Source organism: Cariama cristata, unplaced genomic scaffold, assembly GCF_000690535.1.
Source record: "Cariama cristata isolate BGI_N322 unplaced genomic scaffold, ASM69053v1 scaffold2305, whole genome shotgun sequence".
Lineage (NCBI taxonomy): Eukaryota > Metazoa > Chordata > Aves > Cariamiformes > Cariamidae > Cariama > Cariama cristata.
This window is the reverse complement of record NW_009616776.1, coordinates 38,641-66,159: the sequence shown is the minus strand read 5'-3', so window position 1 is coordinate 66,159 and position 27,519 is coordinate 38,641. Positions and strand designations below refer to the sequence as shown.

The window sequence follows — 27,519 nt, the reverse complement described above, 5'->3', positions numbered from 1 at the left end:
CCTGGGCACACTGCCGGCTCATGTTCAGCCGGCTGTCCACCAACACCCCCAGGTCCTTTCTCGCCGGGCAGCTTTCCAGCCACTCGTCCCCAAGCCTGTAGCGTTGCATGGGGTTGTTGTGACCCAAGTGCAGGAAGCCAGCACTTGTCAATTATAAAGCTTTTAAAGAAATTTTATTGGGAAAAATTGGTAAATGCAGGTCTGGAAATGTGACATCTGACAGGAATTTATTTCTGGTACAGAAGTGTTTATCACTCTCTTCCGGTCCTCACCTCCTGATGCGTTTCCCTGCTTGGTTCAGCTGTCCCGAGTGGAAGCGCACTGTGTCTCAGCAGTGCACTGCACGTCACACAGTGGCACCCTGCTAATGCCCTGGGGCCCCCGAGCATTTGACTTACGAATCTTCTACCGGTCTAGTACGGCCGTATTCTGAGATGTGCTGTGTTTTGATTTGGGTTTTTTAATGTCTTGTGACAGCTCAGCTGCATGTGCGTCAGCCGGGAAGGGAGCTGTGAGCTGCAGATTTAAACTGGTACAGAGAGAAGGGCTCAGAGGAATAGGGGAGCTCACAGCCTCTCAGGCTTCTGTCAGGCCAAGCTGATACTCTCTGTGAAACAAACGAAAAGGAAACATTCTGTCTCAGTAATGGCAAAGTAACAATGCTGTTAAGCAATGAATTTGGTAATACAGATTTTTTTCCATAAAAAAGACTTTTTTGCCTGTTCTAGGTTAAAAAGATATTTATTGGAATGCCTGAGGGACAGTTTATGAAAGCTAGCTGTTAACCTCTTCCAGTTTTATTCAGAGCACATCTTTTTGTGTCCATCTGCTCTAGTCCTGACTTCCAAAGTTCAACTCTCCCAAAAGAACATAGCTGCCATACTGTCGTACTCAGAGTATTCAGTCTGCCCAAGTGGCCACACTGTCTCCGTTGGTGACCTGTCACAGAGACTCAGAGAAGAGTATTAGGACAAGAAATATGCAGGGGGGGAGCAGTTTCTTTCCATCATTTCTTCATCTTTGTCTTGGTTTCTCTGTTGCACAATAAAAATGGAGTGTAATTAAAAGGACTTGGAGCATGTATGACACTAACAAATAATCTGCCTTTTTGCTTGACCTCCTTTCTTTGTTCCTGATACAATCTAATTTACATCATCCCTGTATCTATTGCAGATTGTAAATGCCCCCAGGCAAGGGCTGTGTTTCTTTTTCTCTCAAGTGCTGTGCCTACTTCTGATCTATTTAGAGTGTAAAAATCTGAACGTTGCTTTGTATTTTGTATTGTTTGCAACTGAAGAACAATCACTGTTCTCTGGTACTTCCTTGCTTTTTGTTGCATTTGCTTTGAGTGTTTTACCTAGGCACAAAATGATGATAATTCAAATTTAATTTGACTTAGATATTTTAGTATGGAAGCTCTTTAAAAAAGGAAAAAGAAAAGGACTTAGTAGCTATGTTTTAATGTATTCATTATCAGATTTTCAGTACAACCTTATTGCTTTGTTATTTTCATCTATGTCCTTCTGTTCCTTTCCCGTCTCTGCTTTGGTTACCATAGCGTGGAGACATACTGCAAGTCTTGAACTTGCAGTTCAAGAACTTGAACAAGCAGTTGTGTTGACCTAACTAGTGATATTCACTGAAGAGGGAATATGATTGGCTCTCAGGGCCTTGCATCATATTTTGTTTTAGTTGTGTTTGGGAAAGAAAAGAAAAAACAAACAAACAAAAAACCATCTTGATGACAGAACATAAAATAATGAGAAACTTCACAGACACTCAGGTGTTCTTTTATTTTTGATCAAGTCATGTGAAAAAACAATCCAACAATGTATGATTTATCTTCTCTTTTACAGACTTATAATCAAAGCCAATCAAACAAAAAGAGCATCCACAAAGCTATTTCGGGAAACAAAATGCTTCATTTCTACCAGCATAACCCACGTATGATTCCAGAAGGCATAAATCCAAAGTTGCATAAAATGTTTATTACTGCTGAAAAATATGAACCAAGCAATTCAAGAATGCTTTCCAAAGAGAGAAGATCTAGTTCCCTCCAGCATAAATCTGCTCTCTTTTCCTGTGTCACCGGTAAGAGGATTATAGTGTTTTTCTGAGCACTGCGTAAGCTGCTATCTCATGTTGTTATATTGCAGCATATCAAAACTGCGTGCTCACATGAGTTTTGGGTCTCTAGCAAAAGTGTAATTTCTGTCAGCTGTAGCCTTTTGACTGTGATACTGTGCTGACGGCTGCTTTAATTCCTCATCCTTTTCCTTTAACACCCTCAAATCACAGTTCTGTCCTTAAATATCCATACTTCAAGTCAGACATTTGTTTCCTCTTTGTCCATAGAGCTTCTCATGGAGTCAATGACTGAAGGTCAAAAACTCCAGCTACAAACAGAAGAGGCAAATGTTAATGCTGCCTTCTGAAGACTTCTGATATACCTATGTCAGGTGGCATAATTGTCACCTAAATGTTTAGTGATAATTCTGTACCAAATCTGGTTTTGAGCTTTAACAGTTTACCTTAATGTTTGGTTTTTTTTAATGCAAGAAAAATATGTCTTATACCTGTGTAAATGACAATAAAATAGAAATGCTTGAAAACTAAAGAGTTTTGAGGGGAGGAAAAGGAGAAATCAAGGGTTAGGATATTTATGAATCGCACACAACCTTGGAGGAAAATTAATCTAAAAAGAGAAATGGCTCTTTAGCTGATGCAGTTACATGGCACTGAAATACTCGGTAAAGTGAACAAAATTATAAGATTTTTATAAGAAAGAGTTAAGTTTTGTAAATACTTAGAAATTGTTGTGCTCCATCTCTTTAGTTAACTCCTTTCTGTAAAGACCAATAGCAACTCCTGGAAAGAGGAAACTCCTAAAAGCCTTGGGAAACTTCGTATTTCAATATCTGAGCAGTTAGACTTTAGAGTCAGTGGGTTTTAAATGCTTCTGATCAAAAAAATTCTTATCAGAATCTACATCTCATCTCTTTCCAGACACCATCCAGGGCAAACAAAAGGCTGAACATAGAAAGGGGAGGCAAGCTACAAAATCATGCAGGAAAAAAATCAGCTTCCCCTTTGGCTTCCAAAAAAGTTCATGCTATCTCCCATTTTGCGGGGTAGAAATGTAGCGAAGAATTAGTATCGATAAACCAATCTGTACATGCCATCCTGAGCCCAAACTCTTTCTAAGTATGCATGTGCTGCGGACACAGTGGTGGCACAGTCGTGATGATGCTCCTGATCGTGATGTTTCCCATTATGCCTCTGGAGCCTTCTGTAAGGTGTGCTTCTCTGGGTTTTGTGCGCAACCCAGATGGCGGCCAGTGAGGAAAGCCAAGGATGGAATAAACAGACACCACTTGTAAGAAAATAAGCAGAGCAAAACATGGAATTAAAATAATAATTTTAGAATGTAAGTCTGTCCTAGAAAATAGAAATAAGAGGCAGTAAGCACATAAAGAAGATAATATGCTGAACGTATTTCCTTTTTGGAATAGCACTTCAAAGGCTGTAATTACCAGGTTGCTTTTGTGTGAAATAGGTTAGCAGCTGGCACAATTGAAGTACATAGCATACAGGGAGCTCTGTCCGTTGCTGAAGGTGAACAGGATTGAATACCCAACCTGCAAACAAGTGTTACATAAGTACAAATTAGTGAGCACCAGCTTTGTGCTGGAGTCCCCTTCATTACTGTATGAAGCAAGTGGCTGTTTCTGATATTAATGATATTCAAGATAAATCTCAAGAAGAAGAGAAAGAAAGGTCTTTAATTTTGCACTTTCTTCTCTCCTTATTTCAGTGCTCCCTTCCACATTAGAAAACTGAAAAAGCTAGCAGTAATGAATAAACTATGTGTGTTCTTATTTACACTTTCTTACTTTTCATTTGTTCTTGAGGTTCAGTTCATCTTCAGGTTTGTCTGTGGAAGAATACATGTGCACAGAAATTGAAGTATCTTGGGCAGAAGTATTGTAGTAATTTCAAACATTCTCCTTCTTTTCTAGTCAAAATTAAATATTTCCTGTTCTCCTTATTTTGATTTGATTTCTATTAATTTTACAATATTCTTCCGCTTCAAAACCTCTTTCATAAATTTTTTGTGTTTGTCAATACCAGAAGGACACACTATTCTTTTCTTACCCCATCACTAACCAAGTGTGTTCTTCAGTCGTATGAGCTTTTCTTCAAAAACTACAGCAACAAGAGCAAAAATCCCATTGCTCAGCAGTCCTCTTACATTGTTTCTTCTAATTTGAGATTCTTTTCTCTCTCTCAGTCTTTGATTTGTTTGTTGGTTGTTTTTTTCCTTAAGAATTTGCTAAAATTAAATAGCATATTAGTAAGTGCAGTAAAATCAAAAAGCATTGAAGAAAGAATAGTTTTGTGCTTAAAATGGCTTGGACTCATTAGAGGAAAAATCTCTGAACAGATTTTGAGACAGCTTATGTTTTTTATGTTCATCTTTTTTACTTTATAAAATGAGAATAACTGTCCCACAAGATAATTGAAAAATGGGAACTGCTGAAAGATCTGGATAATCATCTATAATGTTGTTATCTTTTCAAATTCTCTGCCAGTCTCCCTGCTCTCTGAGAGATATGAAACCACAGTCAGCATGGCAAAAAATAGTTGACATGCATTAAAATGTGCTCTTCCTATACCCTGTTGTTCCTGGTAGCTGAATGTCATTTTAGGCTGTCAATAGTTTCTTTTGGTTTTCTTTTTGCATTGCATTTGTCTAGATGAAATCTCATTTTGTTAATTCTTCTTCTCCTGGTTCTTCACAATTACTCTACTCCCCCCTTTTCAGATTTTATCAATTTTGAGTTGTTTATAGTTGTGTTCTTTGTTTGATTTTACAATTTCACATTATTTCCTTAAATGCTGTTTTTATCTTAAGAATGCAATCTTCTTTTACTATCTTTTCCTAAAATACATCAATGCCTTCTTTAGTCTTTAGACCTTTTTTGGGTTTTTTATGCCTTTCCAGTTGCCCATGCATTTTAATATATTTGTGGCAAGGCCTTTGGATGGCTGATAAATTTTTAGAGCTCATCCTCTATTTGAATTAAATGTGCATAATAATGCACATTACCTTCTCGAGTGGTTGTCAGAAAACTATGGAATTACTGCAGAAGACTGCTTTTTTCAGTGTTTATTTTCTTAGAAAAAAAACCAGTTAATCAAGGATGTGTTTATGCACATGTACTTCAGTTCCTTGAATTCAGATTTTTTTGTCCTGACACTGTCCTTATAGCAGGAGGACACACTGCTTTGTGTGCTATGCTAAGTATAAAACACTTAACATGTGCCTTGTACCAGCTTTGTCTTGTCCTGCTTTTCTCAGTAGAGAACTGTCTTCATCTGATTGAGACAACATCTGGCCTTTTGCTTCTCAAAATTCAGTCACCTGCCTGCTTCCTTGTGTGTGTGCATATATTATTTTTATTTTTTTCCTTAGAGAGTATTTTACTTTTGCCTTTCTGCCTTTCTTGGGTTACACCTCTCATTGTTTTCAGGATGATAGCTGCACAAAACTTTCCTAATAAGGTGGTAGGGGTTTTTTAACTTACTTCAGCTATACCTATTTTGAATTAATTTTTTTCAGCCAATGACGTGGCTTCTCCAAAATACCAATTGCATCTTCTTCTGTAGTCATGCCTGCCCCACACAGGCCACTTGTGCTATGTGTGGGAGCACAAATATCAATTTTACTGACCAAAAGTGACCTCAGCAGCTGTATTGTGCTCCTTGCTTTACCTGTCATTCTTCCGTGCCCACTTCCTTCTCCCACATTCACACACTTCTAGTGAAGGAAGCATTAGTGTGCATCAATAGTGTGTAATTTCTTAGGTAAACCAGCAGAACCTTTGGACAGTTGAAAGTTTCTTTTGCACCAGCAGCTTTCTTCATAGTGGGAAGAGGGACAATTTATGACAATAGATTTGAGGTATCACAGGGCTATACTGTCCTGCTCAATACAGTGCTTCCAGTTCCTTCTTTCTTGCTCTTAAACAGAGGTTATCCCTCTGAGAACTGACAAATTCCCTGCTGGCTACAGGCTAAATCCACGTTCCTCTCCCCCTCCAGGCTCTTTCTTGCTCTCCTCCCAGTTCAAGGGAAAGGAAAGTATTTTGATTCTGGAGAAAAACTTCGAAAATAACATTAATGAGTTCAGTGATATGTTTGTCTTTGGTAGTCCCTGCATTCATAACTCATAAAATGTTCTTAAAGATAATTATCCTTAAAATGAGCATGTGCTACTTTACCTGAAGGGGAGACACTGTTGCCAATTAGTAAATTCGACAGGACATGGTAATTCTCAGCTGTGTATCCAAACAACCTAATCAGTCTCAGTTAGGATGGGAATTTTCTTCTGTAAGAGCTGAAGAAGAGCTCCTGGTACTTTGCAATTAGTAGTATACAGCTTAGCTTTCTACAGAATACTGTAAAATGCTAGAGGTTATCTGTACGATATTAATGACATGTGCTTATCTCATGATATTTTATATTCCCTAGGTGAGTCTGTCCACCAGAATGGGAACTTCCTCCTTTTGGTCTAATATTACCTGTGGTAATCTAAGCTATAAATTGAACTACACTAGTGTATATGTTATTATTCATTATATATTTCTGTTGGTCTAGTCAATGAATGTATTTTTGAAATTTCTTTGGCTCTTTTTCTTAAGTTTGCTTTTAATTTTGAGAACTCTTCTTCACAGTGAGTTTTAGTGAGTTGTGACTTTGTGTAAAAATGTGTAAAAATTAAACATTTCATAATTTGCAGAATTTATAGTATTCTATTCAGCTGTAATGATTCCTGATTAGTACAAATACATGCCTGTTTCCCTGGGCAACTTGCCTGTATTTTAGCAAAGTATTATTTCAGAGTGCTCTGCAGAACTCTGTGACGTCTCTTTTTCCTTCTGTTAAGAATGGACTCCTGAATTTGGAGTTTGTGAACACTGAAAATATAAGGGGGAGGGGGAGTCGTTCTGTTCTTGCTAGCCCTTAAGTCTGAAATTGTATTTTACTTATATGCTGGCAGCAGTCATATTTTTCTGGGTCCCTGTTTCTTTCCATTTTAGTTAAGTTTCACTTGATGTGAAATGTCAGTCCTGTCAGAGCTTATGGTGTGTTTCCTTGTCTAAGATGAGGAGAACAAGAATGGCGAGGGTTAAAAGTGTTAAAAGGTAGTTTTCCTTCAGTGTGAGATCTGCTTCGGTTTCCCTCCCTGTGTAACAACAATGAGGTTGTATGACTGAAAAAGAGTTTGAAAGGAAACTTCATCTCCTACTTTCCTCCTTTAGCCAGAGATACCCAGGTGTTTGGGTCAGATGGTCAGACCTCTCCCCTCACTGTAGGAAATTGTTGTTTCTGGTGAACAGAGCAGTTGAGCAACCTGTAATTTTGGCATTAACCTGCTGCCTGCTGGACCATATTGCTCATCTGCTTTTACCAGCCAAGGGGATTCCCTTCCATTCACCTCTCTCAGGGAGATCTGGCGTCCTTTCTTCATGTACACAGTCCGTTTTCTTGACAAAAATATTTGCTCTGCTCAGAAAGAGAAGCAGAAAGCCCAGAGCTTCAAGAAGTATCTGTTACTGACTTTTGCCAGCTGCTGTACGCCTTCATGCACCATGTATTGCCTGGGCAGATGGTATCGCAGGATCCTCTTGTCTGTGTCAAAAGGAGTTGTCCTCTGGAGCTGTAACACAGAACTGAAGTCATCTGTTGTTCTCAGTGTTTCCCTGGACGTGTCTGGATGGCAGCACTTCATCACCTGAGCTGTTTCGGAAAGTTGCGAGATGGTGTCTGGACGGTCATCCGCAAGAGCAAGAGGGAACCCAAACTAGATCTGTTTGCCTAAAAAGTTTTTTGCTGGTGCCCACTTTTTCCTATCTAACAACTTGCTGTTTGAAAATGCATTCTTGGTTCCTTGGTAGGCCATCTTTTTGCTTCTTGGTTATGAAGATAACTCTTAAGTGAGGCAGTAGAAGTCACTTTGGATTGACCAAGGGCATTACATTTTGATTACAACTGAGGACTCTTTCTGGCCTCTCCTTTCTGCCTTGTCCAGGCAGCACTCTCCAGAACTCCATGATAATCCAAGATTGACGTAGTCTGTCTTGGTGTGTGGGTGCTGGATATTAACTGCTACAGCAGACCTAATACTTATAATACTTAACTTGTTCTTATAAACACAGGAAAGGCTGTGAGAGATCCTTTTCTGATAAGTGTTCTTAATTTTCTTTTCCTTCAGGTCTCTCTCCTCTTTTTTTTTTTTTTTTTTAAACTCCTCTACTGGGTCCTTGAACTGTGTGTTAGCTATAAAGGAGTGTAACATCTCCTACACTGGAGTCAAAAATATTTTGGTAACAATATTGATCTTCCTTTTTTTTTTCTTTTTTTTTTTTGTAAGAATGGCCTTAAAACACTTCAGTGTTGGTTAGTTTTTTCCAGTTATGAAAGACTTTTTATGAGCAGGACTTGAATGTGCTACTTTGAGGGATCTGGGTTTGAGTGTCTAATAGACATTGTCACACCATCCCGTGGAGGCAGAGTCTCTGGCAATTGTAACTTGAGAGGACTGAGAGCTACAGGCTGATTCCTCTTACACGGCATTAATTGTAACACAGAATTAACACAGAATATAGGGTGTTGGCTGCAGATTCATCCCAAATCCTGTCTGCAAAGTGATTGTCGAATTAACTTAATTATTTTTCTCCAAGCTTCATACATCTGGGCTGAAAGCAATCACGTTCTTAACGCACTACATTCTTAACATGCTCTTAATGCTGATTCTTTGGATGTTCCTTTGCTATTTGCACTGATGGCTGTTTTGACGGATTTGGCATTTTTTTGGATAGTGGTGCTATCAAGTCTTGCTCTCAGACTGCCAAAAATGACTCCATTTCCTCTTCATCACTGGAGTGTACTCGCTCAGAGCTAAGAATTACCAGGGCCTTGTCTTCAGTAAGCTGCCGTATCAGCATTTAGTTTGTTTTAATCTAGCACTGGTGCTCACAGGTGCCCTGTGCTTCCCACTTGCAGTTATGAGTCTAAATAAAACTCATGATCCTCTTTTTTCTTTCCATGCTCCTGGGGAATTGTCATAGTACTTTTGTTTCTGTTCTCTTATTCATGTGTATGTCCTTAATAGAGGTGATCAATTCAAAAAATGGCATAACGAATATTTTTGTCATAACAAATTCATATTGCTTTCCAGTATTTAAAGAGTAACTTAAAAAAAAAAAAGGGGGGGGGGGGGTGTCACCAACCTTATTTGCAGTTTGTTCTCCAAGGTCTCTGAGACATATGTTTAGAAATTCAAGCCACATGCTTTCCCTCTTTGCTATACTGTCTTCAGGGCTTAGAAGTATTTGATATATGTATATCTCTCTACTTATATTTGTCTATCTATCTATATCTTTGTTTATATGATGCCTTCCCCCAAAACAATCATTTAATAGATAGATTTATCCATAATTATAACACATACAACACTGTTTTGATACTTGTTTCTGACATCAGATTCTCTATATTTGGTTTTGCTTGTGGCACAGAGAAGGTATGGGTTTTTTTGACTGGTATCATACAAAATTCTTTTTATTCTGTGTATTCTTTTTCTTAAAGTAGTTAACATTTTCCTTTCATTGCTTTTTCCCCCCCATAGGCCAAAAGCAAATACATTGTCATGAGAATTGGTCTCTGTCGCCTGAGGAATTTGAAATATGGGACAGACTTTACAGGATTAAGGAAAGTGATGGAATAAAGGAACCGATATTGCCTCAAATTCAATTTGAGACCTTAGAAGACCTGGAAGAAATATCAGTGAGTTTAACTTAAATGTAATGTTTCTTTTGACATAGGGCCTAAAGGATACCCTAAGTAGCGAAGTTAACTATGAACTCGGAGGAGGTCTATTTTAAAATACAATTTTGAGAATTATATGCAGCTAAGAATTTAGGAATTAGATGTTTGAAATGGGTCTTTGAGGTTAGGTCTATAAATTAAAAATACATTAGAAGGTCTCTCAGTATCCATTAAGTTCTGTTCCTGTTCCTAAGAATTTAATGCAGGATGCTGTATTCATGGTAGTATTCTATCCTTGCTTTTTCATTCCCTTGTTTTTACAACTATAAAAGTGTTACTGAAAGAAAGCCTCAAGTTTTATGAGCTCTTTTCTGATTCAGAGAAAAAATTTGGAGCTATTATGTCATATCACCACTTAACCTGTCTTCCATGAAAAATCGTGACAACACAAAGGATGGAATTGTTTTTATTTTAGACCAGACTTAAGCCTTTGTGATAATGTTCATATACTTCTCTGCAGTTAGAGTATATATTGTCCCTGACAGACAAGCAGACATTAGTTTTGCTAAACAATTTCTTGATTAAAATCTCCTTTCAATCTTAATTTCAAACTGCAGAGGCATGACAAGGAGGCAACTCATGAACTTTCCTTGTCTGAATGGAGAATTTGGCAGAATCGTCCTTTTCCTACATCTATGGTTGATCATTCAGATCGTTGTTACCATTTTGTCAGTGTTATGGAAATGATAGAACTGATGAGACATGAACAGGTAAGGTGTTTATGTTTGGCTGGCTGTAAACATGCACAAGTATTTAATGCACAATTGGAATATTTAAAAAATGAGTACTCTAATTCTATCTGGTCAGCTGAAACAAAAAGTGGGGAAGTGTTTGCATGGGGCTAAGTTTAGCATTGTGAAATGAGTAACGTGTATTTAATTTTGTTTCAAAATGTCTCCCATTGGTATTCTGTAATTCTTAATCTTTTCCACGGAAGTTGTTTAAAAATAGTTAGTGTTTTCCTATGAGGGAAAAAAACCCTAGCCATAAACCATTCTTTTTTCAATGGATCCAAGTATCAATTTTTTACAAAAAGACGTAAAATACAAGAACTATATATATCAAGGAGCAAAGTCACCAAGAGTGATATTAGAACTATTCCAGAGTGTAATAGGAATTAGGTGTATTTTGTATCTTGTATGTACATCAAATGCATCCCATTAAAAATATGCAGGACTGTATTGCATGTTTTAAGGTGGTTGAGTTTTGAGGCTTTTTGGTTTGTTTTCTGTGAAAGCTTTGATTAAAAACCTAATTGCTCCTAAGAATTAAAGGATAAGAGCAGGGCAGTCAAACAAACATGGATGAAAACCATTTGGGAGATGAGAATTTTGTTTACTAACAGTTACGGATAGCAGATATGCCTTTATAATGAAAGGCATATACAAGAAAACGTGTGTAGAGGTTGACAGTACCTGGAGCCTTCAGTTGTTCACTACACTATTTTTTCCTCCAGTTTAGCTCTTCTATGTTCCACACATACTGCTTTTTAGTGTGGTGAAGTTTTCTAGGTCATCAAAATCTGTTGCTAAGCTGCCAGAGTTTCCTGAATAACTAGACTAATCAAGGAGGAGAATAGAGACATTGTAGTTGTACTTCTTGCTAGGAAAGTGTATTAATGGAAGGTTGTAAATAGACTTTCAGAGCTAAGATAAGCTTCTCCACTTCGTCAGAACAATGGCATTCTTGACTTCTTTGAGAGTCTGTGTTCCCAAGCTAGGATCAAGAACATACTGCCAGAGAGAGAGGACTTTGAAGAGAGTTCAGGTATAGAGAGCTGAAGGAAGTCAAGAGGCAAAGAAATGGTTAAAAAAATTGAGAATTGCTCTTCTAATTGAGGACTTCCCTCCCCACCACCAAATTAGGCACTTGAAGTATTTGTGACTTAAGTTCCTTTTGTGAAAATGTATTGATACCAGAAGTCTGTTCAGGTTCCCAAGCTCCTTGCTAAACTCCTTGTATATGCTAAACTGACATCTGGCACCCTTGAAATAATTTACAGGGCAAATTTGTTAATCACTAAGCAAATCTTCTGTCTTCTCCCTCAAACTCTGCCAAAGTGCATGCCAAAAATTATAAGCAAAGCAGACTATCAAATGCTTGCTTCCACAAGCACTTTTACAGAACTTTTAGAGAGATAGGTCTGCCTACTGTCCCTCATGGGAATGAGACCGCCCAGCTCACCTACCCCTACTCTCTGCTGTGTGGCGAACAGAGAGGATGTCCCTTCAACAAACGGGACCCAAAACTATCGCTTTTTACACCGTGATCCTCACTTTACATTCTGCTTAGCTCTGACAATGGCAATCCAGCATAGGCAAGATGTGTGGTGCTGCATTCTCTGTGTAGTGCTCTGCTTGGAAATCATGCTGACGTATGCCATCATAGCACACCAGCTCTCTCCTCGAGCACTTCAGAGCAATTCTGCGTACAGAACATTGCAGTGCTGCAGAGTGTCTGCAAATGGAGTCTTGGAAAATGCTGGAAGATCTGCATCAGAAAAAAAGGGATACAGCTATTAATTGATAGCAAGTGATAAACATAAACAGTTGGCTTTCACTCTTTCTAATTTAACAGCTACATGTCAGCTTAATTGTCATACATTGTAGGTAATGCTCTCACAGTCAAAAGTTTGGGACTGCCTGTTACCTCATTCAGCTGCCTCCCAGCTCAATGTTTCAGCTGTTACCTGGATTGATTTCCAGCCAGCTTTCTCTAATCTGCCTTAACTAGTCATAGGTGGAGACGCTGAACTTTCAGTTCATCAGTTGGAACATCAGTTAGAGGAGAAATCATAATTGGGTATCACTGGCATGCTGAAAACACCATCTAATGACTTCACTTGAGTATGAGAGGTCACAACATGACACGTCACTCCACCCCATTGGATTCTTCTGGGGAAAAAGAAAGCACTACCAGTAACTCTGACCATGTCCGACAAGGTTGACAAGGCAGAAGCTGTAATCGGCACCGACACCCAGTTTTTAAACTCAAGTGATTGTTGGCCTCTTACTTACATCTAAACCAAATTGTCAAGGTTCAGGGGCATCAAAGCTTCACCGTAACTGTTTCACAAAAAACAAAGATGTAACGTGTCTTAATCTTTTTTGTCAGCACTGACAGTGATTTCTTGTATGTGAGTTTTATTAATGTCATCCTTGACTTCTCTGCAAGGCACTGTTAGTCTTCCCAAGACAAGATATGTTCCCACTGCAATTCACCAAAGGGAAGGGAAGTGAAACGTATATTATCTTTACAGTGGAATCTTCTTGAAGCAGTCACTGCACTGTGGCAGTCCTTACTCGTCAGGTAGATCACACCAGCAAAAATTTGTTGTCCGGCAATTCGGAAGAGAACAATCTTCCATGTTGCTAACGTGAGAGCATACGTAGGTGTGGGGGAGGTGGTTTTGGTTTCCTGTTACTATCAATCGTCCTAACTCAGTCTTCTGATAGCTTCAATTGTGGTGAATCAGAACACGCATATGGAGAAAAATGGGAATAATTATACAGTAAATCACACCAAAGAAACTTTCAGTATAAGTTTTTTTTTTAAAAAAATTTCTGTTCTAATCCATTTCTGTTAGTGAATGCTGCTTTGAGGGCTATCACTATTACCATAGAGCAGTTCAGTTTGGACCTGTGGAGCTATATGGTCCAGTCCAGGGCCTGGGCAGATCAGGTGGCTGGGGTCTTGACAAGTCAAGCCTTCAGGATCTCCAGGGCTGGAATCCCACAGCTTTTCTGGGCTCCTGGTTCAGCATTTGATCACCCTCATGGTGAAAAAATTTCTCCTAATATCTAATCGAAATTTCCCTTCTTTCGTGTTGTGCCCATTAGCTCTGGCCTCGGTGTACCTCCAGGAAGCCCAGCTCTGTCTTCCCTCTCTTCTTATACTAGATGAAGATGATAATAAGATCCGCTCTTCTTAAGACTGAACAGAGTTCCCTTGTCTTCACTTGTATATCCTTGTGCTCCAGCCCTGTGACAGTTTCGGCCACCTCTGCTGGACTTGATCCAGTCTGAGATATTTCTTGTACTGGGGGCCTAAAACTAGCCTAAGCACTCCAGATGTCATCTCGCAGATGATGAACGGAGAGTAATCGCTTCCCTTGTCCTGCTGGCGACTGTCTTGCTGATGGAGTCTGGGTGCGATCGTCTCTGTTGCCACAAGGGCACACTGCTGTCTCATTTTTCTGTCTGGAGGTTTCTGTCATTTTGTTGAGGACCCTCTGGACAGCAGCCCTGCCCTCAAGCATGTCACCTGCTTCCCTTCACCTGGTATCACCTGCAAACTTACTGAAGGTGCACTCTCTACTGTAGTCAAGGTCAGTAATAACAATGTTAAACGCTAAAAACCTCTGAGACACACTGCTAGCAGCTAGCCCCTGGCTGGACTTCATACCAGTCCTCAAAACACTTCAATCATGGTGGTCCAGCCAGTTTTCCACCCACCCTTATTGTCCACTTGTTCAAACAGTATCTCATGAGTTTAGTTACGAGATTGTGTCAGAAGGCTTGCTAAAGTTAAGGTAAACAACATCCACTGGCACTTCTCTTGCCCACAAAGCTGGTTACATCTTCATAAAAGGCAGTCTTGAATTCTTCATCCCTCTGTGTTCTGTATGCTTGTTGGGATATTCTCTTGAAAGCTTGAATGTTTTCTTACTAGTTTGATTTGAAGTATGTACTTTAAACTTAAAATTAGAATAAATATAACATTCGTGTAGCATTCTAATTTCACACATTTAGATTTTCCTTATGATATAATATTCCCAACACTGTTGCATATAAAATTGTTCACGTCAGGATCTTTCAAAAATTAAGGAAACTTTGCCAAAACCTGATTATGCCACATTGCCCATAGCCAGACCTATGGAGAGGCATGGATGGTTTGCTTTGACAGTAACTACTACACTGATTTTTTTTATATTTTTTTTTTATTGTAAAGTGCTCATTCTTACAAGAAAATATTGTTTAAAAAATGCAAAAGTAGAGCAAAAGTAAAGGAACTTACAGATTTGTAGGCAAGGTTTTGAATTTCTGCACTCCTACTAAGGCATGTTGATATGGGTGGGTATGTCTTGGCTGTATTCCTGACTGATGCCGTTTAGGTATGAGTAGCTCTGTGGGCAAAGTTCCACTGACTGAAAGAACTACCTATGTCCGCAAGTGCAGGGCTGTACAACACTGGCCCCACGTGTTTTTCGCCACTGTATTTTTATGAACAGTTCAGCATAAGATTGGGAAAAAACATGAGGTTTAAAATCATGTTTTTCTGCCAGATTTGAATTTAACCCCATTTAGTATCCTGCTCCCTTTTGCAGTGAGAGCTCACTGATGCATTGTGCTTGCTCAAGGCAGAGGCGGCTCACGGATAAGCCTGCTGCTGGTCCTGCCTTCATTTAGCGTGCTGGTGCCGTGGCTGGATTCGTGTATCCCCGGGTGCGTTACATCTGCTCAATATACAGCACATGGATTAGGTGTACTCAATATACAGCACACAGACTGGGATGCTCTTAATTCAAGCTTGGTGTTTTACAGACTACTTTGACCTAGGCATTCTTGGTGAAGATTGTTTCAATAGCAGGTTTAAACTTTCAGAAGCTTTGCTTTACCGTAGTGTTTAGATGTGTTTTGAAATTGTCGGAAGTGTTATTATTGAACAGTAGGATAGCATAAAGGGATATTACTTCAGCCTCTGGGAAATTTACCTTTAGCAGAAATTAAGCCTGTAAAAATCTACTTAAAATGTTAATCTTATATGAAAATAAGCGGATGGAAACAATAATTGTTTTAGCAGTAATTCAAAGGTTTTTGCAGGGAGGTACTATGCGTCCAAGTTCCTACTGTAAATATTCTGTTGCCAAATATAGCACTGCTAATCTGTCTGACGTTAATTTACAGTTCTTAATAGCAGGGGGATTTAAGACAAATACGAATCAAAGCTATTTCCTTAAATAACTAAGATATTGAACTTCAAACCACGGTTCTACTCATCATTTTCCTATTGAGGGATAAAATATAAAAACAGGCAAATCATTACTTTGCTATGAATAACCAAAAGATCTGGAAGTTTCTGATGAAACCAATTATTTCTTGGGAAGAATCTTATTCAGAGATTAGTAATAATACAAGCCAGCTCAAGAGGTATTTGTGTGTTCTTTATGGGCGTTCTCTTTCCTATTGCAGAAGAAAGCTCAGGAATTCACTGATGTGTAGCTTTCCTTTCTTTGTACTCATTCAGTGATTCCAAGAAACCTCCTATGCAGTTGGTTTTTGCATAATAGATTTTTAGAAGTCAATTAAAAGCCTTAGATATTTTTAAATAGGTGAAGTGAAAACATTTGGAAAAAAAAAATTTATATTGTATTTGTGTGCTCCTAAAAACTTAGAGAAAAGTTGGCACAATCAAAAGAAAAATAAAAAAGTAAAAGAAATCCCAAATATGAACCCTGCAACAGGCACATCCACTACAGAAAAGCCTTTAATGCCTGTGTGGCTTTATTGCTAGAGCAACGAGAACTGGGCAGATGGGATTGGATTTTCTACTAGCTACGAGCAGGGATTTTCTGTGTAACATGGTAACAAATCAAGTTGTCCTTATGCAAAATAATTCAATAGCTTTTAAGCACTTTTGAAAATTAAACTGTACTGTTTGGAAACAAGGTCAGGGCAAAGTAATAATTTTTATTGAAATGGTATTTGTCCAAGTTTCTGCGGATAAGTAACAGGAAATATTGAAGTGCAAGTGCATTTTTTTTTCTGGGAGGTAGGCAGTTCTTAATGACTTTTTTAAAGTCATAATGTTGTCAAATGTGGGAGGATGACTATGGGTGTCCATTTCCCCCTTCGAAGTTGGCAGTGCGAAGTTGCAGTCAGATTAATTATTCTCCCTAGAAAGACAAAAGAAAACCCAAAGACTCCTATTAGAAGGATTCTCTCTCTCATTTGCTCAAGTAATCTCTGATACCAAACACCTTGGGAAAGAGAGTTTAGAAGGTAAACCTGGAACAACTGCCACTAAAATCATCTGTTATTTATCATTTGTCTTGGGTCGCGTTGAAGGATTCATCAGATGAAATGCCTGACAGCAAGGAAAATGTTCTCAGGATACTCTAAAATTAGAAAGAACCTGAAAAGGCTATCTGTGATTTTTGAAGTTTTAAATCAGAATTTTTTGGGGGGGAAAATGCAGTGTTTCCAGCCAGTTGTGATTTTTTTTTCCAGGAGGCACTGAATGCAAAGTTAAAAACGATTCAAATAAGGACAATGAAATTTTTGGGTTTTTGTTTTTTAGACCCTCATTGCTAGTAGTAAATCCTGGTTAAAATCCTGGTCTGAGACGTGGCAAGACTTCTTCCCCAGCCAGTGACAAATAATTTAAGACAGCGAATGACGTTTAGTTACACTGTTTATGATAGGCGGACTGATGCATCTGTGGAATTGCTGGCTTGAAGTGTGGAACACTGAATCTGGCTTAAACAGGAGAGAACAGATAATCAGAGCAAATACTCTGTCTTGGGATTCTCAAAAGAAAGCTGTGCAGAGGTGGCCCAGCTTGTTCTTTATTCCAGAAAAACCCGACAGGAACACGCTTCCTAGCATGAAGGTGGAAGGATGTTTGTTTTGTTGTGTAGACAGTAAGGCTGCCAGGGAGAACCTGCAAGAACAAAAATCTCAGCTCTCCAATTAAAATAGTTTCTTTGTGCCATATTGAGTCTTCTGATCTCGTTGCCAAATGATTTGAGTCTGAACACTAATTGAGACTTGGTTTAGGCTGTTCAGACCTTTAATTGCAGGTGCTTTCTGTTTTTAATGATCCATTGGGGTTTTGTGCTCACAGTGAGAAAGGAGAAGTAAGAGTGATTAGGCAAAGGATTTTGGGGTGTCAGCCCTGTGCAAGGGACAAGGGGATCGAGCAGATTGTGTGAAGGGCTTAGCAGTGTTAATTTGAGATAATGTATCTACTGTGTTTAGGGATGGCTCGGGGTTCCTGTGCAGTGCTGCATGAAAGCCTCCCATAGCCCTTGTGCCACAGGTTCAGGCATACTCTTTCCCTGCAAGTTCAGTGATCTCAGTTTTCTAGAAAATGTGCCATAATATTACATCTTATGGAAACCAAACAAAATGTCAGTATGTGATACAGGACTGCCAGCTTCGATCTACAGACAAGAGCAACTTGATGTGCGCTCTGTGGTATGGTATAGATAATGCCATCGTATACAGCTGCCTGCCTTGTGTGGGTTTTTGTTGCTAATGTGTGCACTCCTCATCTCCCTCCCTGCTGTCAGTAGAGTAGTGGAGCACATACCAATTCTGGCTACTGTTGACTTTTGTTGGATTTGTTCCATTGTTATTTTATTTGTTTAGGGATGTGTGCATGTGTACAGTAATTTTGCATTTAGGTTTGTGGATTCAAAATAGTTGTGTGCTGTTTTTTCACAAACTGTCAAAATATTTATGTCTGTGAATAATTGGTTGGTTGTTCCTTAAGCTTTTACAGAAGACTGATTTGGCAAAACTGTTACTGTAAGTGTGCCAGGTGTAAACTGGCAATCCATTCATACAGTCTTGGAACTCTCGCAGGAGCTACTATACACCAAATGTCTTTGAAGATACTATTTATGTTTTGAGAGAGGGTAATATTTTAAAATTGTTTTTAATTTTATAATTACTGGTGACAAAGTTTAGTGCAATATATTGACATTTGTTTAGAACACTGAACTGCTACTGGAGTTGAAAAACTGCTTCAAGATGCAACAGTCCTGCTATCTGCTTGGATGTTCCTGTTGCTGCTTGCGTTTTTAGTATTGGCGTGGAAATGCAGTAAGCTTAGGGATTTATTATAGTCACTGGGATTCAGGAATGTTTTGCGATCCGTATTTTCATGGAAATTACATATGGGTATGCCGGTCATTGCTGTGTATCTCCCGGCAGTGGGGTGGGTTCCCCCCTCCCCCTGTCTGTTTCTCCAGTAGTTAGCACAGGGACATCCTGGGCTAGGGAAGTCAAACAGTAAATGTCAGCTTTCGCCTCTCTGTAATGTCAGGCAACAGAACACGCTGCAGGTAACAGATCAGACACCTCTGATACTAACTAGCTGTCACTTCTGTTCAGAAACTTTTATAAAATAAGCAGTTGCTAAACCATAGATTAATTTATTTTCTGACACTTCAGATGTTCTTGAACATTCACTCTTGCCTCTATAGCCTCTTTAATGATACTTGTTCCCATAATTGCTAGAGTATGTACCCCTTATTTTGCCAATAAATCTTTCTTTGGGGATCTTTTGAGTGGTTTTATTGTGTAGCTGTGTTTGCTGTATAGACAGATGCTCTCTGAAATTAGAGTATCAGCAAAATAAGTACAAGCAGCTAAATGAATAGTAGCTAATTGCTATGAGCAGAAGCAGATGGTAGCTATTCAAGAATTCCCAGCCGCTGAGGTCAGCCTGGGTGTCGCAGGGGCAGGAGGTGTCAGACACTGCCTGGGGTTTGAAGAAGGATGTTGGTGGCTGCCTGAGAGAGAGTTTGTGATTTGTTCTAAGCAAGCTGCCTGAAAGCAAAAAAGCGATAGAATTAGTAGGTACATCAATAACGTGATACCACTCGGAAGAGAAATATCACAGCTTTTGTAGAAGGAAATTGTGGTTTCTCTCTCCCTTAGGCTTCTTTCATGAATCAACTAAATGTCTTTTTAAGAGTCATCTAATATAATACACTTGAACTTCCAAAAAAAGTTTTCAATGGTGTTCCTTCCCCTAGAGTATCTTCTGGAAACTAAGCAATCATGGAATAGGAGGGATTGCTTATTCTGTTCAGTAACCATTTTGTGAAAGGTTTAAATAATGGTCTGTACTCAGATGGCGGGGAGGTTAGCAGTGAAATCACATAAGCATGAGAATTGTTTAACCTGTTTGTAAATGGTTTGGAAAAGTGATCTCTTTTACAGCCGTAAAAAATTATTTTTGGTAATAAAAGCAAAAGATGGTCATAAAGAATTACCAAATTACCTAAAGAATTAACTTGTGAGCAAGATCTAAAAAGTTGCTGAATTAAATTCCATACCAGTAAGTTCAAAGTTGAATGAAGGAGAAAGCTGCCTTGTCCAGGAAAGTGTTGTTTTGGATACTTCTGTGTAAACATTAGTTTAGTGATGGCTGTTACTCAGAAAAGGGATTAGAATTTCAGAAATCAGTAGGAAAGGAATATAAAATAAAGCAGAAAAAAATGGTATGATAGTCAAAATATGTCATATGCCCATATCTTATACATAGTGAAAGTTCATCCACTGCCCTTAAGGTTGTTGATGCAGATGTAATTTTTGGCCAGTATAAGCTCGCATTAAGTAGCCTGGGTGGGCAGGTGGACGTGTGTTGGGGAAGGAGCATTCTATAATTTCTTTATTTCTGTACTTTTCTCAGTTCTTGGTCAGATACAACACACTGGGTTAAAGCAGCCTTTGTCTGACAGCTGTGGCTGTTTGTCCTCTTGCATTCTTGTGCTTCAGTCTTGTTCCCGGGCACTAATAAATACTATATAGTAAATACTCTCATGTTAAACCATTTGAGAGGAACATAATATTTACTGCCTACAGCCCAGTTTGTCAAGCAGGTCAGCCGGAATCCTGAAAGGCAGAAGCTCTGTTTGTAGGAATGAGAGGAGCTGGAGGAGGACTGCACGCTTTGACTTCACTATCGTCCAGAAGTCTTCCGCTGCAATTGAAGTGCAGTTTAGCTTCCTCAATGAGTGTGTGTTAACATATCTGATATATTAAAAGCAATAATTATAGCCTAGGAGATATTTGTAAACCTTAAAAAAGTGTTTGTGGCGAGTGGAGGAGGATGGCTCATGGCTGAGAGCATCTGAGGCACAGCATTTTGGTGGCCAGAATACATGAAAGGGTGTCTTCTGTGTGTTGAGGATCGTGTGTGAGGGCAAACACAAGGGATTTCCCTTGAGTGTTAAGCAACCAACTGATCACCTCCAAGGAAAAAATTGTAACTACTTGTCATTCGAATAGACTGGAATATGCTGCTTTGATATCTGCTCCAGCTACTCATGCAAAATACCACGTGAAAACCACCAGCCTTACTGTTGTAACTTTTGTTAATATTCATGCTAAAGCATAAGTTAACTAGAAGATGTACCCATGTGAGTAACTCTATTGGCAGTGTTGACTTCACGGGATTTAATGCTCGGTACGAAAGCTCAAAATCTGAAAGCCTTTCTTCCCTAGATCTGACCAAAAAACTGTTCTGAAAATAGGTTCTGGTTTGTGTCAGAAAAGACTTAAATGCCAGTTGTTCATGCTGCTTTTACCTCCGTTTCAATCAAGCTTTTGATTAAAGAAGTCGTAATTGTTAAAATCTGTATTTGTATCTGTTTACGGGCTTATCTTTTCATTTCTAAATAGCAAAATCACGGGTTTTGGCAGGCATCTGAATCGCATTAGAAAATGTACATCCGAAGCAACTTATGAGGAGAAAGAGGTTACTTTTAATAGTAGATACCCTAAATTTAAATAGTGTGTGTATGTGTGTATTTATATATTAAAAATGAAAATTTTAATATCTTAAGTTTACTTTTTCCTTTTTATTTTCTATATTAAAAAACCTATTGCTTTTTAAACTGAATCAGTAATTCTAAGCAAGGTCATTGATTTAGTGCAATAATATAATAGAGATGCCTGTTTTTTTCTACTCCTGCATGACCTATTTACTGAGTAGCTGGTACACACTGGAGCTTACTAGGTTATAGAAGAGCTGGTCAGGTAATTTAAGATTCTACAAGTTTTACACAGTCAGCCTAAAATGTGATAATTATAAGTCTGTCCTTTCACTCCATCAGTCTTAACTAGACTCACTGGGAGAAAGTATTTTGTTTGGGAGAAAGCATTTTGAATGACTAAGTTGAACTAGAACAGTTATATAACTCCACGTAAGCCTGAAATTAGGTTACTAAAGTTTGTCCTAGATGCTAAATTTGTCTTCTGGACTGTTGTCCTGGCACACAGCAGTTCTGCTAGACTTTTTTTTTTTTTTCCCTTCTTTTTTTCAAGTTAGAATATAATCATGGGTATATGCAGTAGCCTAATGAAGTTCTTCAGTGTAACAACTGCTCACTCCTCCTGTGTTCTGTGTTGCACCCAGTTACTTATCCATGCAAGAAATTTCCCTGTTTTGCTCTCTGTTTAAGTTTCTTTGAAGATTTGGCAGGACTTTTTGAAAGCCTTTCAGAAAGCTGGGAAGATGGTATGCATGAGAGCATCTCAATGATTTTGCTTGCTGGTCTCTTCAAAGAAATCTAATGGGTTTGTAAGGTCTGATATTTTGTTTTCAAAAGCAATATTGACACTTCTGAAGAAGACTCATCCAGTAATTATATTATCTGTTATAGCTTCTGCTAATTTATTCAGTATGGAAATAAGGTTAGCAACCTATTAGCTTCCTCCTTGACCATTAAAAAATGGCATCACATTTGCCATCTCCCAGTTCCTGAGGTATGTAAGCAAGACATTACGTACCTCCATTGCCATTTCAGAAACTTCATTCTTGAGTTTCTTTAGGTCCTTTGGATGACATGATATGGTTCTGTTACCTCTTACTGTTGTAAACATACAACTTCTTGTTGGGCCATATGACAACATAAATGATTTACTCTTATCTGCTCTACCTCAGGTCCAGTTGTGATTGGAATTATCCTTTACCTGCTCACAACCCTCATCTTTTGCAGCAGGTTTGAATAGTTTTGAGTTGCTTTACTTTGTTTTGCATTTTTTAAGCCCCAATATAGGGCCAAGAATGATCTGCACTGCACCTCTCAGAAGTGTATTAGGTGGGCAAGAGCATCAACTACTTCTGTTTCAATAAGGGTTAGTGGTTTGGCAGCTAATCAGTCTTCAATCCATTTAATATACGTTGTGTTCTTACAATGCTAGGATACTTTAATTGAAATATTATGCGAACTTCAGTTGTTACTTGCATAAATCTAAACATATCATTATCAGCAGTGTTATCTTGTCAACCAAATGTGTAATCTCCTCAGATGACATTTGTGAAGTTAATTGGACCAGGCTGTGTTGGTTGTTGTTTGTTACTCCTCTTTGATTTCATAAAAAGACTTCCATATCTTGTTTTGTGTTTTGACTGAACTTGGGGGAAACTAATTATTTAGAACCTACATATATCAAAATGATCCTTTAACCCTTTCACAGTAATTGTTTTCTTCACTATTTTGGTGTTAAGACTTCTTATAAGTCAGCCTGTATAGTCTGGGGATCTCCTTGGAGATCTCTCTTTTAAAAATACTTTTAATTTCTCTGGATATGCTTATAAACGGATAGCCTAAGCCTAGACAGTAAGTGTGTAGCAGCTGAGTAACGTCTTCTGTAGTGACAAATGGAGTAGGTGTTTCACAGCCCTTTAGAGATGAATCTCTAGCAGTTGAACTTCCTCCTCCTGCTCTATCACTCTACTGTGCTGACCATATAGAAATTGTGTACGTTGTCACTGCGACACAGGTGCCATTGCTGTAAACAGGATTTGTAACTAGCTGTGCCCCTGACCCCAAAACAGCCTGTACACAAATTCTTCCTTATTTATTTTGCATATCATCCTTTCTGTGGTGTGTATATGAAGTTAGTGATAAAATCTAAATATTGATTTTATTATTATTATTATTACTGAGAGTGAAAAAATACTGTTAATACTGGATAGTATGCTTTATCTACTGCAATCAGAGAGGATCCAAAACTGTGTTAGGATGTGATCAGTCTTCAAATGCACGGAAGATGGCTTCGAATCCTCTTTTCAGGAATACATTTAAACAAGCCAGGCAGCAGTGATCTTACGTATGGTTATTTCTGCCATGTGTAATGGGGTAGAATGACTTTCCAGAGTATTTTTCAAAACTTGTTTTCCCTGATTGACTCAAGCTCCCATAAGGAGTCTGGCAGTAAAAGGTTGTTTAACAGCAGCTCCAGGTGTATCATCTGTGGAAACTCCAACTGTTTAATTTCTTCACAATCTCTTTTGGAAGAGATGCCCCAGTGGTTCCAGGGGTCCCAATTTTATCAAGATGTTGGTGTCAGAGTGTCATTGGTTAGAACAGCTCTGGAAACTTTCTTAGCAACTCAATTACACAGAGACCAAACGTTGAAGAAATGAGAAGTCCTGTTCTCTGTGAATGTAGTCCAGGGGTTATGCCCATGGAAGAAGGGTCTGCAGATTGCTTGGCTATATGTGATAGGGAATGAAGGGTCTAGCTTGTGAAGAGCTAGAAAAGGATGGGATGCTACTGGAGATACAGATGTTGGAGTTTGAATAGCAGATATCAGCATGGCTAGCACAAGCTGAAGTAGAACTGTTCTACATATATTCTTGTGGGACAATGAGGAGGGCTCAGGAGGTTATGATTATGATGACCTTATTTTTTTCCTATTTATATGTGGTAAGACTTTTGGAGAACATTACTTGTATAGGAAGCGGGTAACCTCCTATTGTAAAAGTCAGGTTTATCACTCAGTATTCTATAATGGTACCTTGTTTAATGCCCGGGATTAGTGAGTTAGGGATTCATCAGACTGAACAGCCAAAAAATAATTGTACCTTCTGTTTAGACCTTACATTCTCATCTTTATTTTTTATTAATGAAAAAGGTTTGAAGGACTGTTTCAAACCACTGCTTTCAGAGCCTCATTTGACCCTTACTCTTCCTTTTGGAGATTACATACCTTAATTTTGAAATCTTAATTTTAAGAGAGAGTGAGAAGGACAATAAGTAAATGGCTTTTCAATCCAGGCAGTCCTCATATGGATACCTAACTGGAAGTGATGTCAAAGTCTGTTGTGCTTTTTTCAAGTGTATTTTTAAAAGAGTTGGTTGCCTAGTTGAGTGCCATTTTGAACAGAAGATTAATAAGCATCCATGAAAAAAAAAGTAAATTCAAATTATGTACCTGAGAAGTTCTTAATGTGCCATCAATGGCAATAGCCAAGTTCTAAATGATAGTACAAAGAGAACAGACAATTCTAGGCTCACTTGTGCTTGAATAAGGGTTTCTTCTGCTCACAGCACCTTTCTTAATTTGCTAGTCCTCCCAGAGCTACAGCCTGTAAGCATCAGCCTGTCTGAGGACATAATACCTTGCCCATTTTATTAGCAAAGTGAAGTTGCTTGCTGTTAATGTTCTGAGAACTGCGTCTTAACTGCACAACACAGATGCCCAGTGCAGAATATTGTGTGTTGATGCTCTGTTAAATGCCATCTTTATTTACACGTGGTATCTTTTGGTCTTCCTAAAACATTCAGGGTTGACTGCCCAAGCATGGATTTGCAGTTGCTGCCAGCAAATGTTTTGTTTGAAAGTTGTGACCTTAAATGCAAAGTACTTTACTTTTTTTTATTTTCTCCTTTCTAATAACCTTTAGGAGTATGAAAACCTTTGTCACTTGTTTTAAATATCGTTATGACAAGTCCTTGTAAGCCTGTATGTATTTATAGTAAATATTACACTGTGTTTGTCACCAGGGAGATTGCAGCTATGAACTGGAGATTCAGCCTCACTTACGTATTGAAGACGTTAATGTTCAAAGGAATAAAAGTCATCTTTCCAAGACCAACTCCACATTTTATCAGAAAGCATGCTCATCTAGAAAAAACATGGCACACAGATCAAAAGTTAAACCATTTTTACCTGATACAAATGATAATGGGAGTGAATTCTTTACCACATTTAAAATAACAAAACCAAAGACTCCCAAAAGAACTTCCGGATTAAATTTGGAAGTGCCTGTCTTGCCTACAGATACTAATACTTTGGCTTCTTACTCAGCAAGAAGGCTTGCTCTGGTTGAAAATACTGACCAGGGCGGTCAAAAGGGTGAGAAACTAGAGGTGACATTTGACTTAAATGAATTTATTGACCTATGTGACAACAGTGAAAGTACTATAATTCATGAAAATGCAGCAATAAAGGAATACAAAACTGTAGATAAAGCTTGTAGCTCTCTGAGGACGAACCAGGCAGATTCAGGTTATAGTAGCTTCGTAGCTGAGAAACCACCTGTTTCCTCTGACTTACTTTATCTTCCTGAATCGTATGTGGATTCATTTGCACTTGTGAGACAGTCTGAGGAGCCTTCTTGGTTAAAACAAATATCTTCCCATGTGAAAAGGCTTTTATCACAGTCTCCTCCCTCTTTGACTAAACTTTATAATTTTGAAAACATGATGAGAAATGAAGAAAGTATAGGTCCCTTTCAAAAAGTTATTTCTGATAGTTATTCAGAGAGACTGCAGGACAAAGTCTTCCCTGCATCCTCAGAAGCTGATCGTTCACTGCTGCTCTTTGAAAATCCTGAGCTGAAAGTCTCCAGTGAATTGTGTGCTTCTGTAAGTACGTGTTTTTCAAAAACTGTATCATCTTCTGACACTGCTGTTGTTAAAGCCAAAGAGGAACTTCACTGGAATGACAGCTTTGATAGTCTGTTTGACAATGAAGAATTCACTGAATTTCAAAAGGAAACTCCGACAATAAATCAACCTCTGACAAATAACGCTTCAAATAAGTATTTTGTTCAAAAAGATAACAAAGATCTTGAGATTAACAAGAATGTGATTATTGGTGAAGAGAAGAGCATGCATGTATTTGAAGATGAACACATTTATGACACAAATAATGGAAGTTTTTCTGCGAGCAATAAGCATTTAGTCGGGTCGGATTCAGGTGAGAGTGTTATTAGGCCAGTTGCAGAGCGAGGCTCTGAGTGGTTTCCGTCGGAGGTGTGCTGCATGAACGCTGACAAAACCTGCAAGGAGCAACCAATAAGCAGTAAAACCACAACCACGGAGATGTCAGGTGATTTTAGTGTGACCAAGCAGTTTCTGGATAATGATGATCTTTATGACTGTTCTCAAGAACTGTTTACTGTTAACTTTGATCTGGGATTTTCCATCGAAGACTGTGAGAATGAAATCTTTGAAGAAAATATAAATACTAATCATACTAGCAAATTAAACAGCGCCTCAGGGAGTCACACAGATGTTAAGTCCACTGAATAATGATGATCTTTATGACTGTTCTCAAGAAATGTTTACTGTTAACTTTGATCTGGGATTTTCCATCGAAGACTGTGAGAACGAAATCTTTGAAGAAAATACAAATACTAATGATACTAGCAAGTTAAACAGTAGTGCCTCAGGGAGTCACACAGATGTTAAATCCACTGAAGATAAAAAAAAATTACTGAATGATAGCTCCAGACTTGAAACGTCGCGAAAACGGGATTGCAAAAGTTTGGAGAGAAGAGACGTTTCCACACCGTTGCAATTCCAGAGTAGGAGCATGAAGGACAGAGAAGAGACTGAGGATGCTACCACTGTAGTGCCTTTCTTGAAGTCAGGAGACAGAAGAATGGGAAGTGGATCACCTGAAGCTTTGGCTTCTGCACTTTCTACCCCAACAAGTAGAAAGGTTATAAATATTGAAGCTATCAAAGGAATTCCTATGAACGTCTTCTGTAGTGCCAGGGAGGAAGGTCCAGAGGTGCCTCTTACAGATGAAGTAAATAAAAGCCCAAATAGGCAGAACTTTGGGAGTTCAGCTGTGGATGTGCTTGATTCCC

General features: G+C 38.6%; 1 protein-coding gene across 1 annotated transcript in view; it reads left to right on the top strand.

The window, feature by feature from the left end:
* FANCM (Fanconi anemia, complementation group M) overlaps positions 1–27,519 on the top strand; it is a gene marked incomplete at its 5' end in the record, with an annotated part of 44,158 nt that overhangs the window by 3,172 nt on the left and 13,467 nt on the right. Inside the window, 5 exon segments of the mRNA XM_009700282.1 lie at positions 1,857–2,091; positions 9,692–9,849; positions 10,461–10,601; positions 25,424–26,950; positions 26,952–27,432. Coding sequence (XP_009698584.1) covers positions 1,857–2,091; positions 9,692–9,849; positions 10,461–10,601; positions 25,424–26,950; positions 26,952–27,432 — 2,542 coding nt within the window.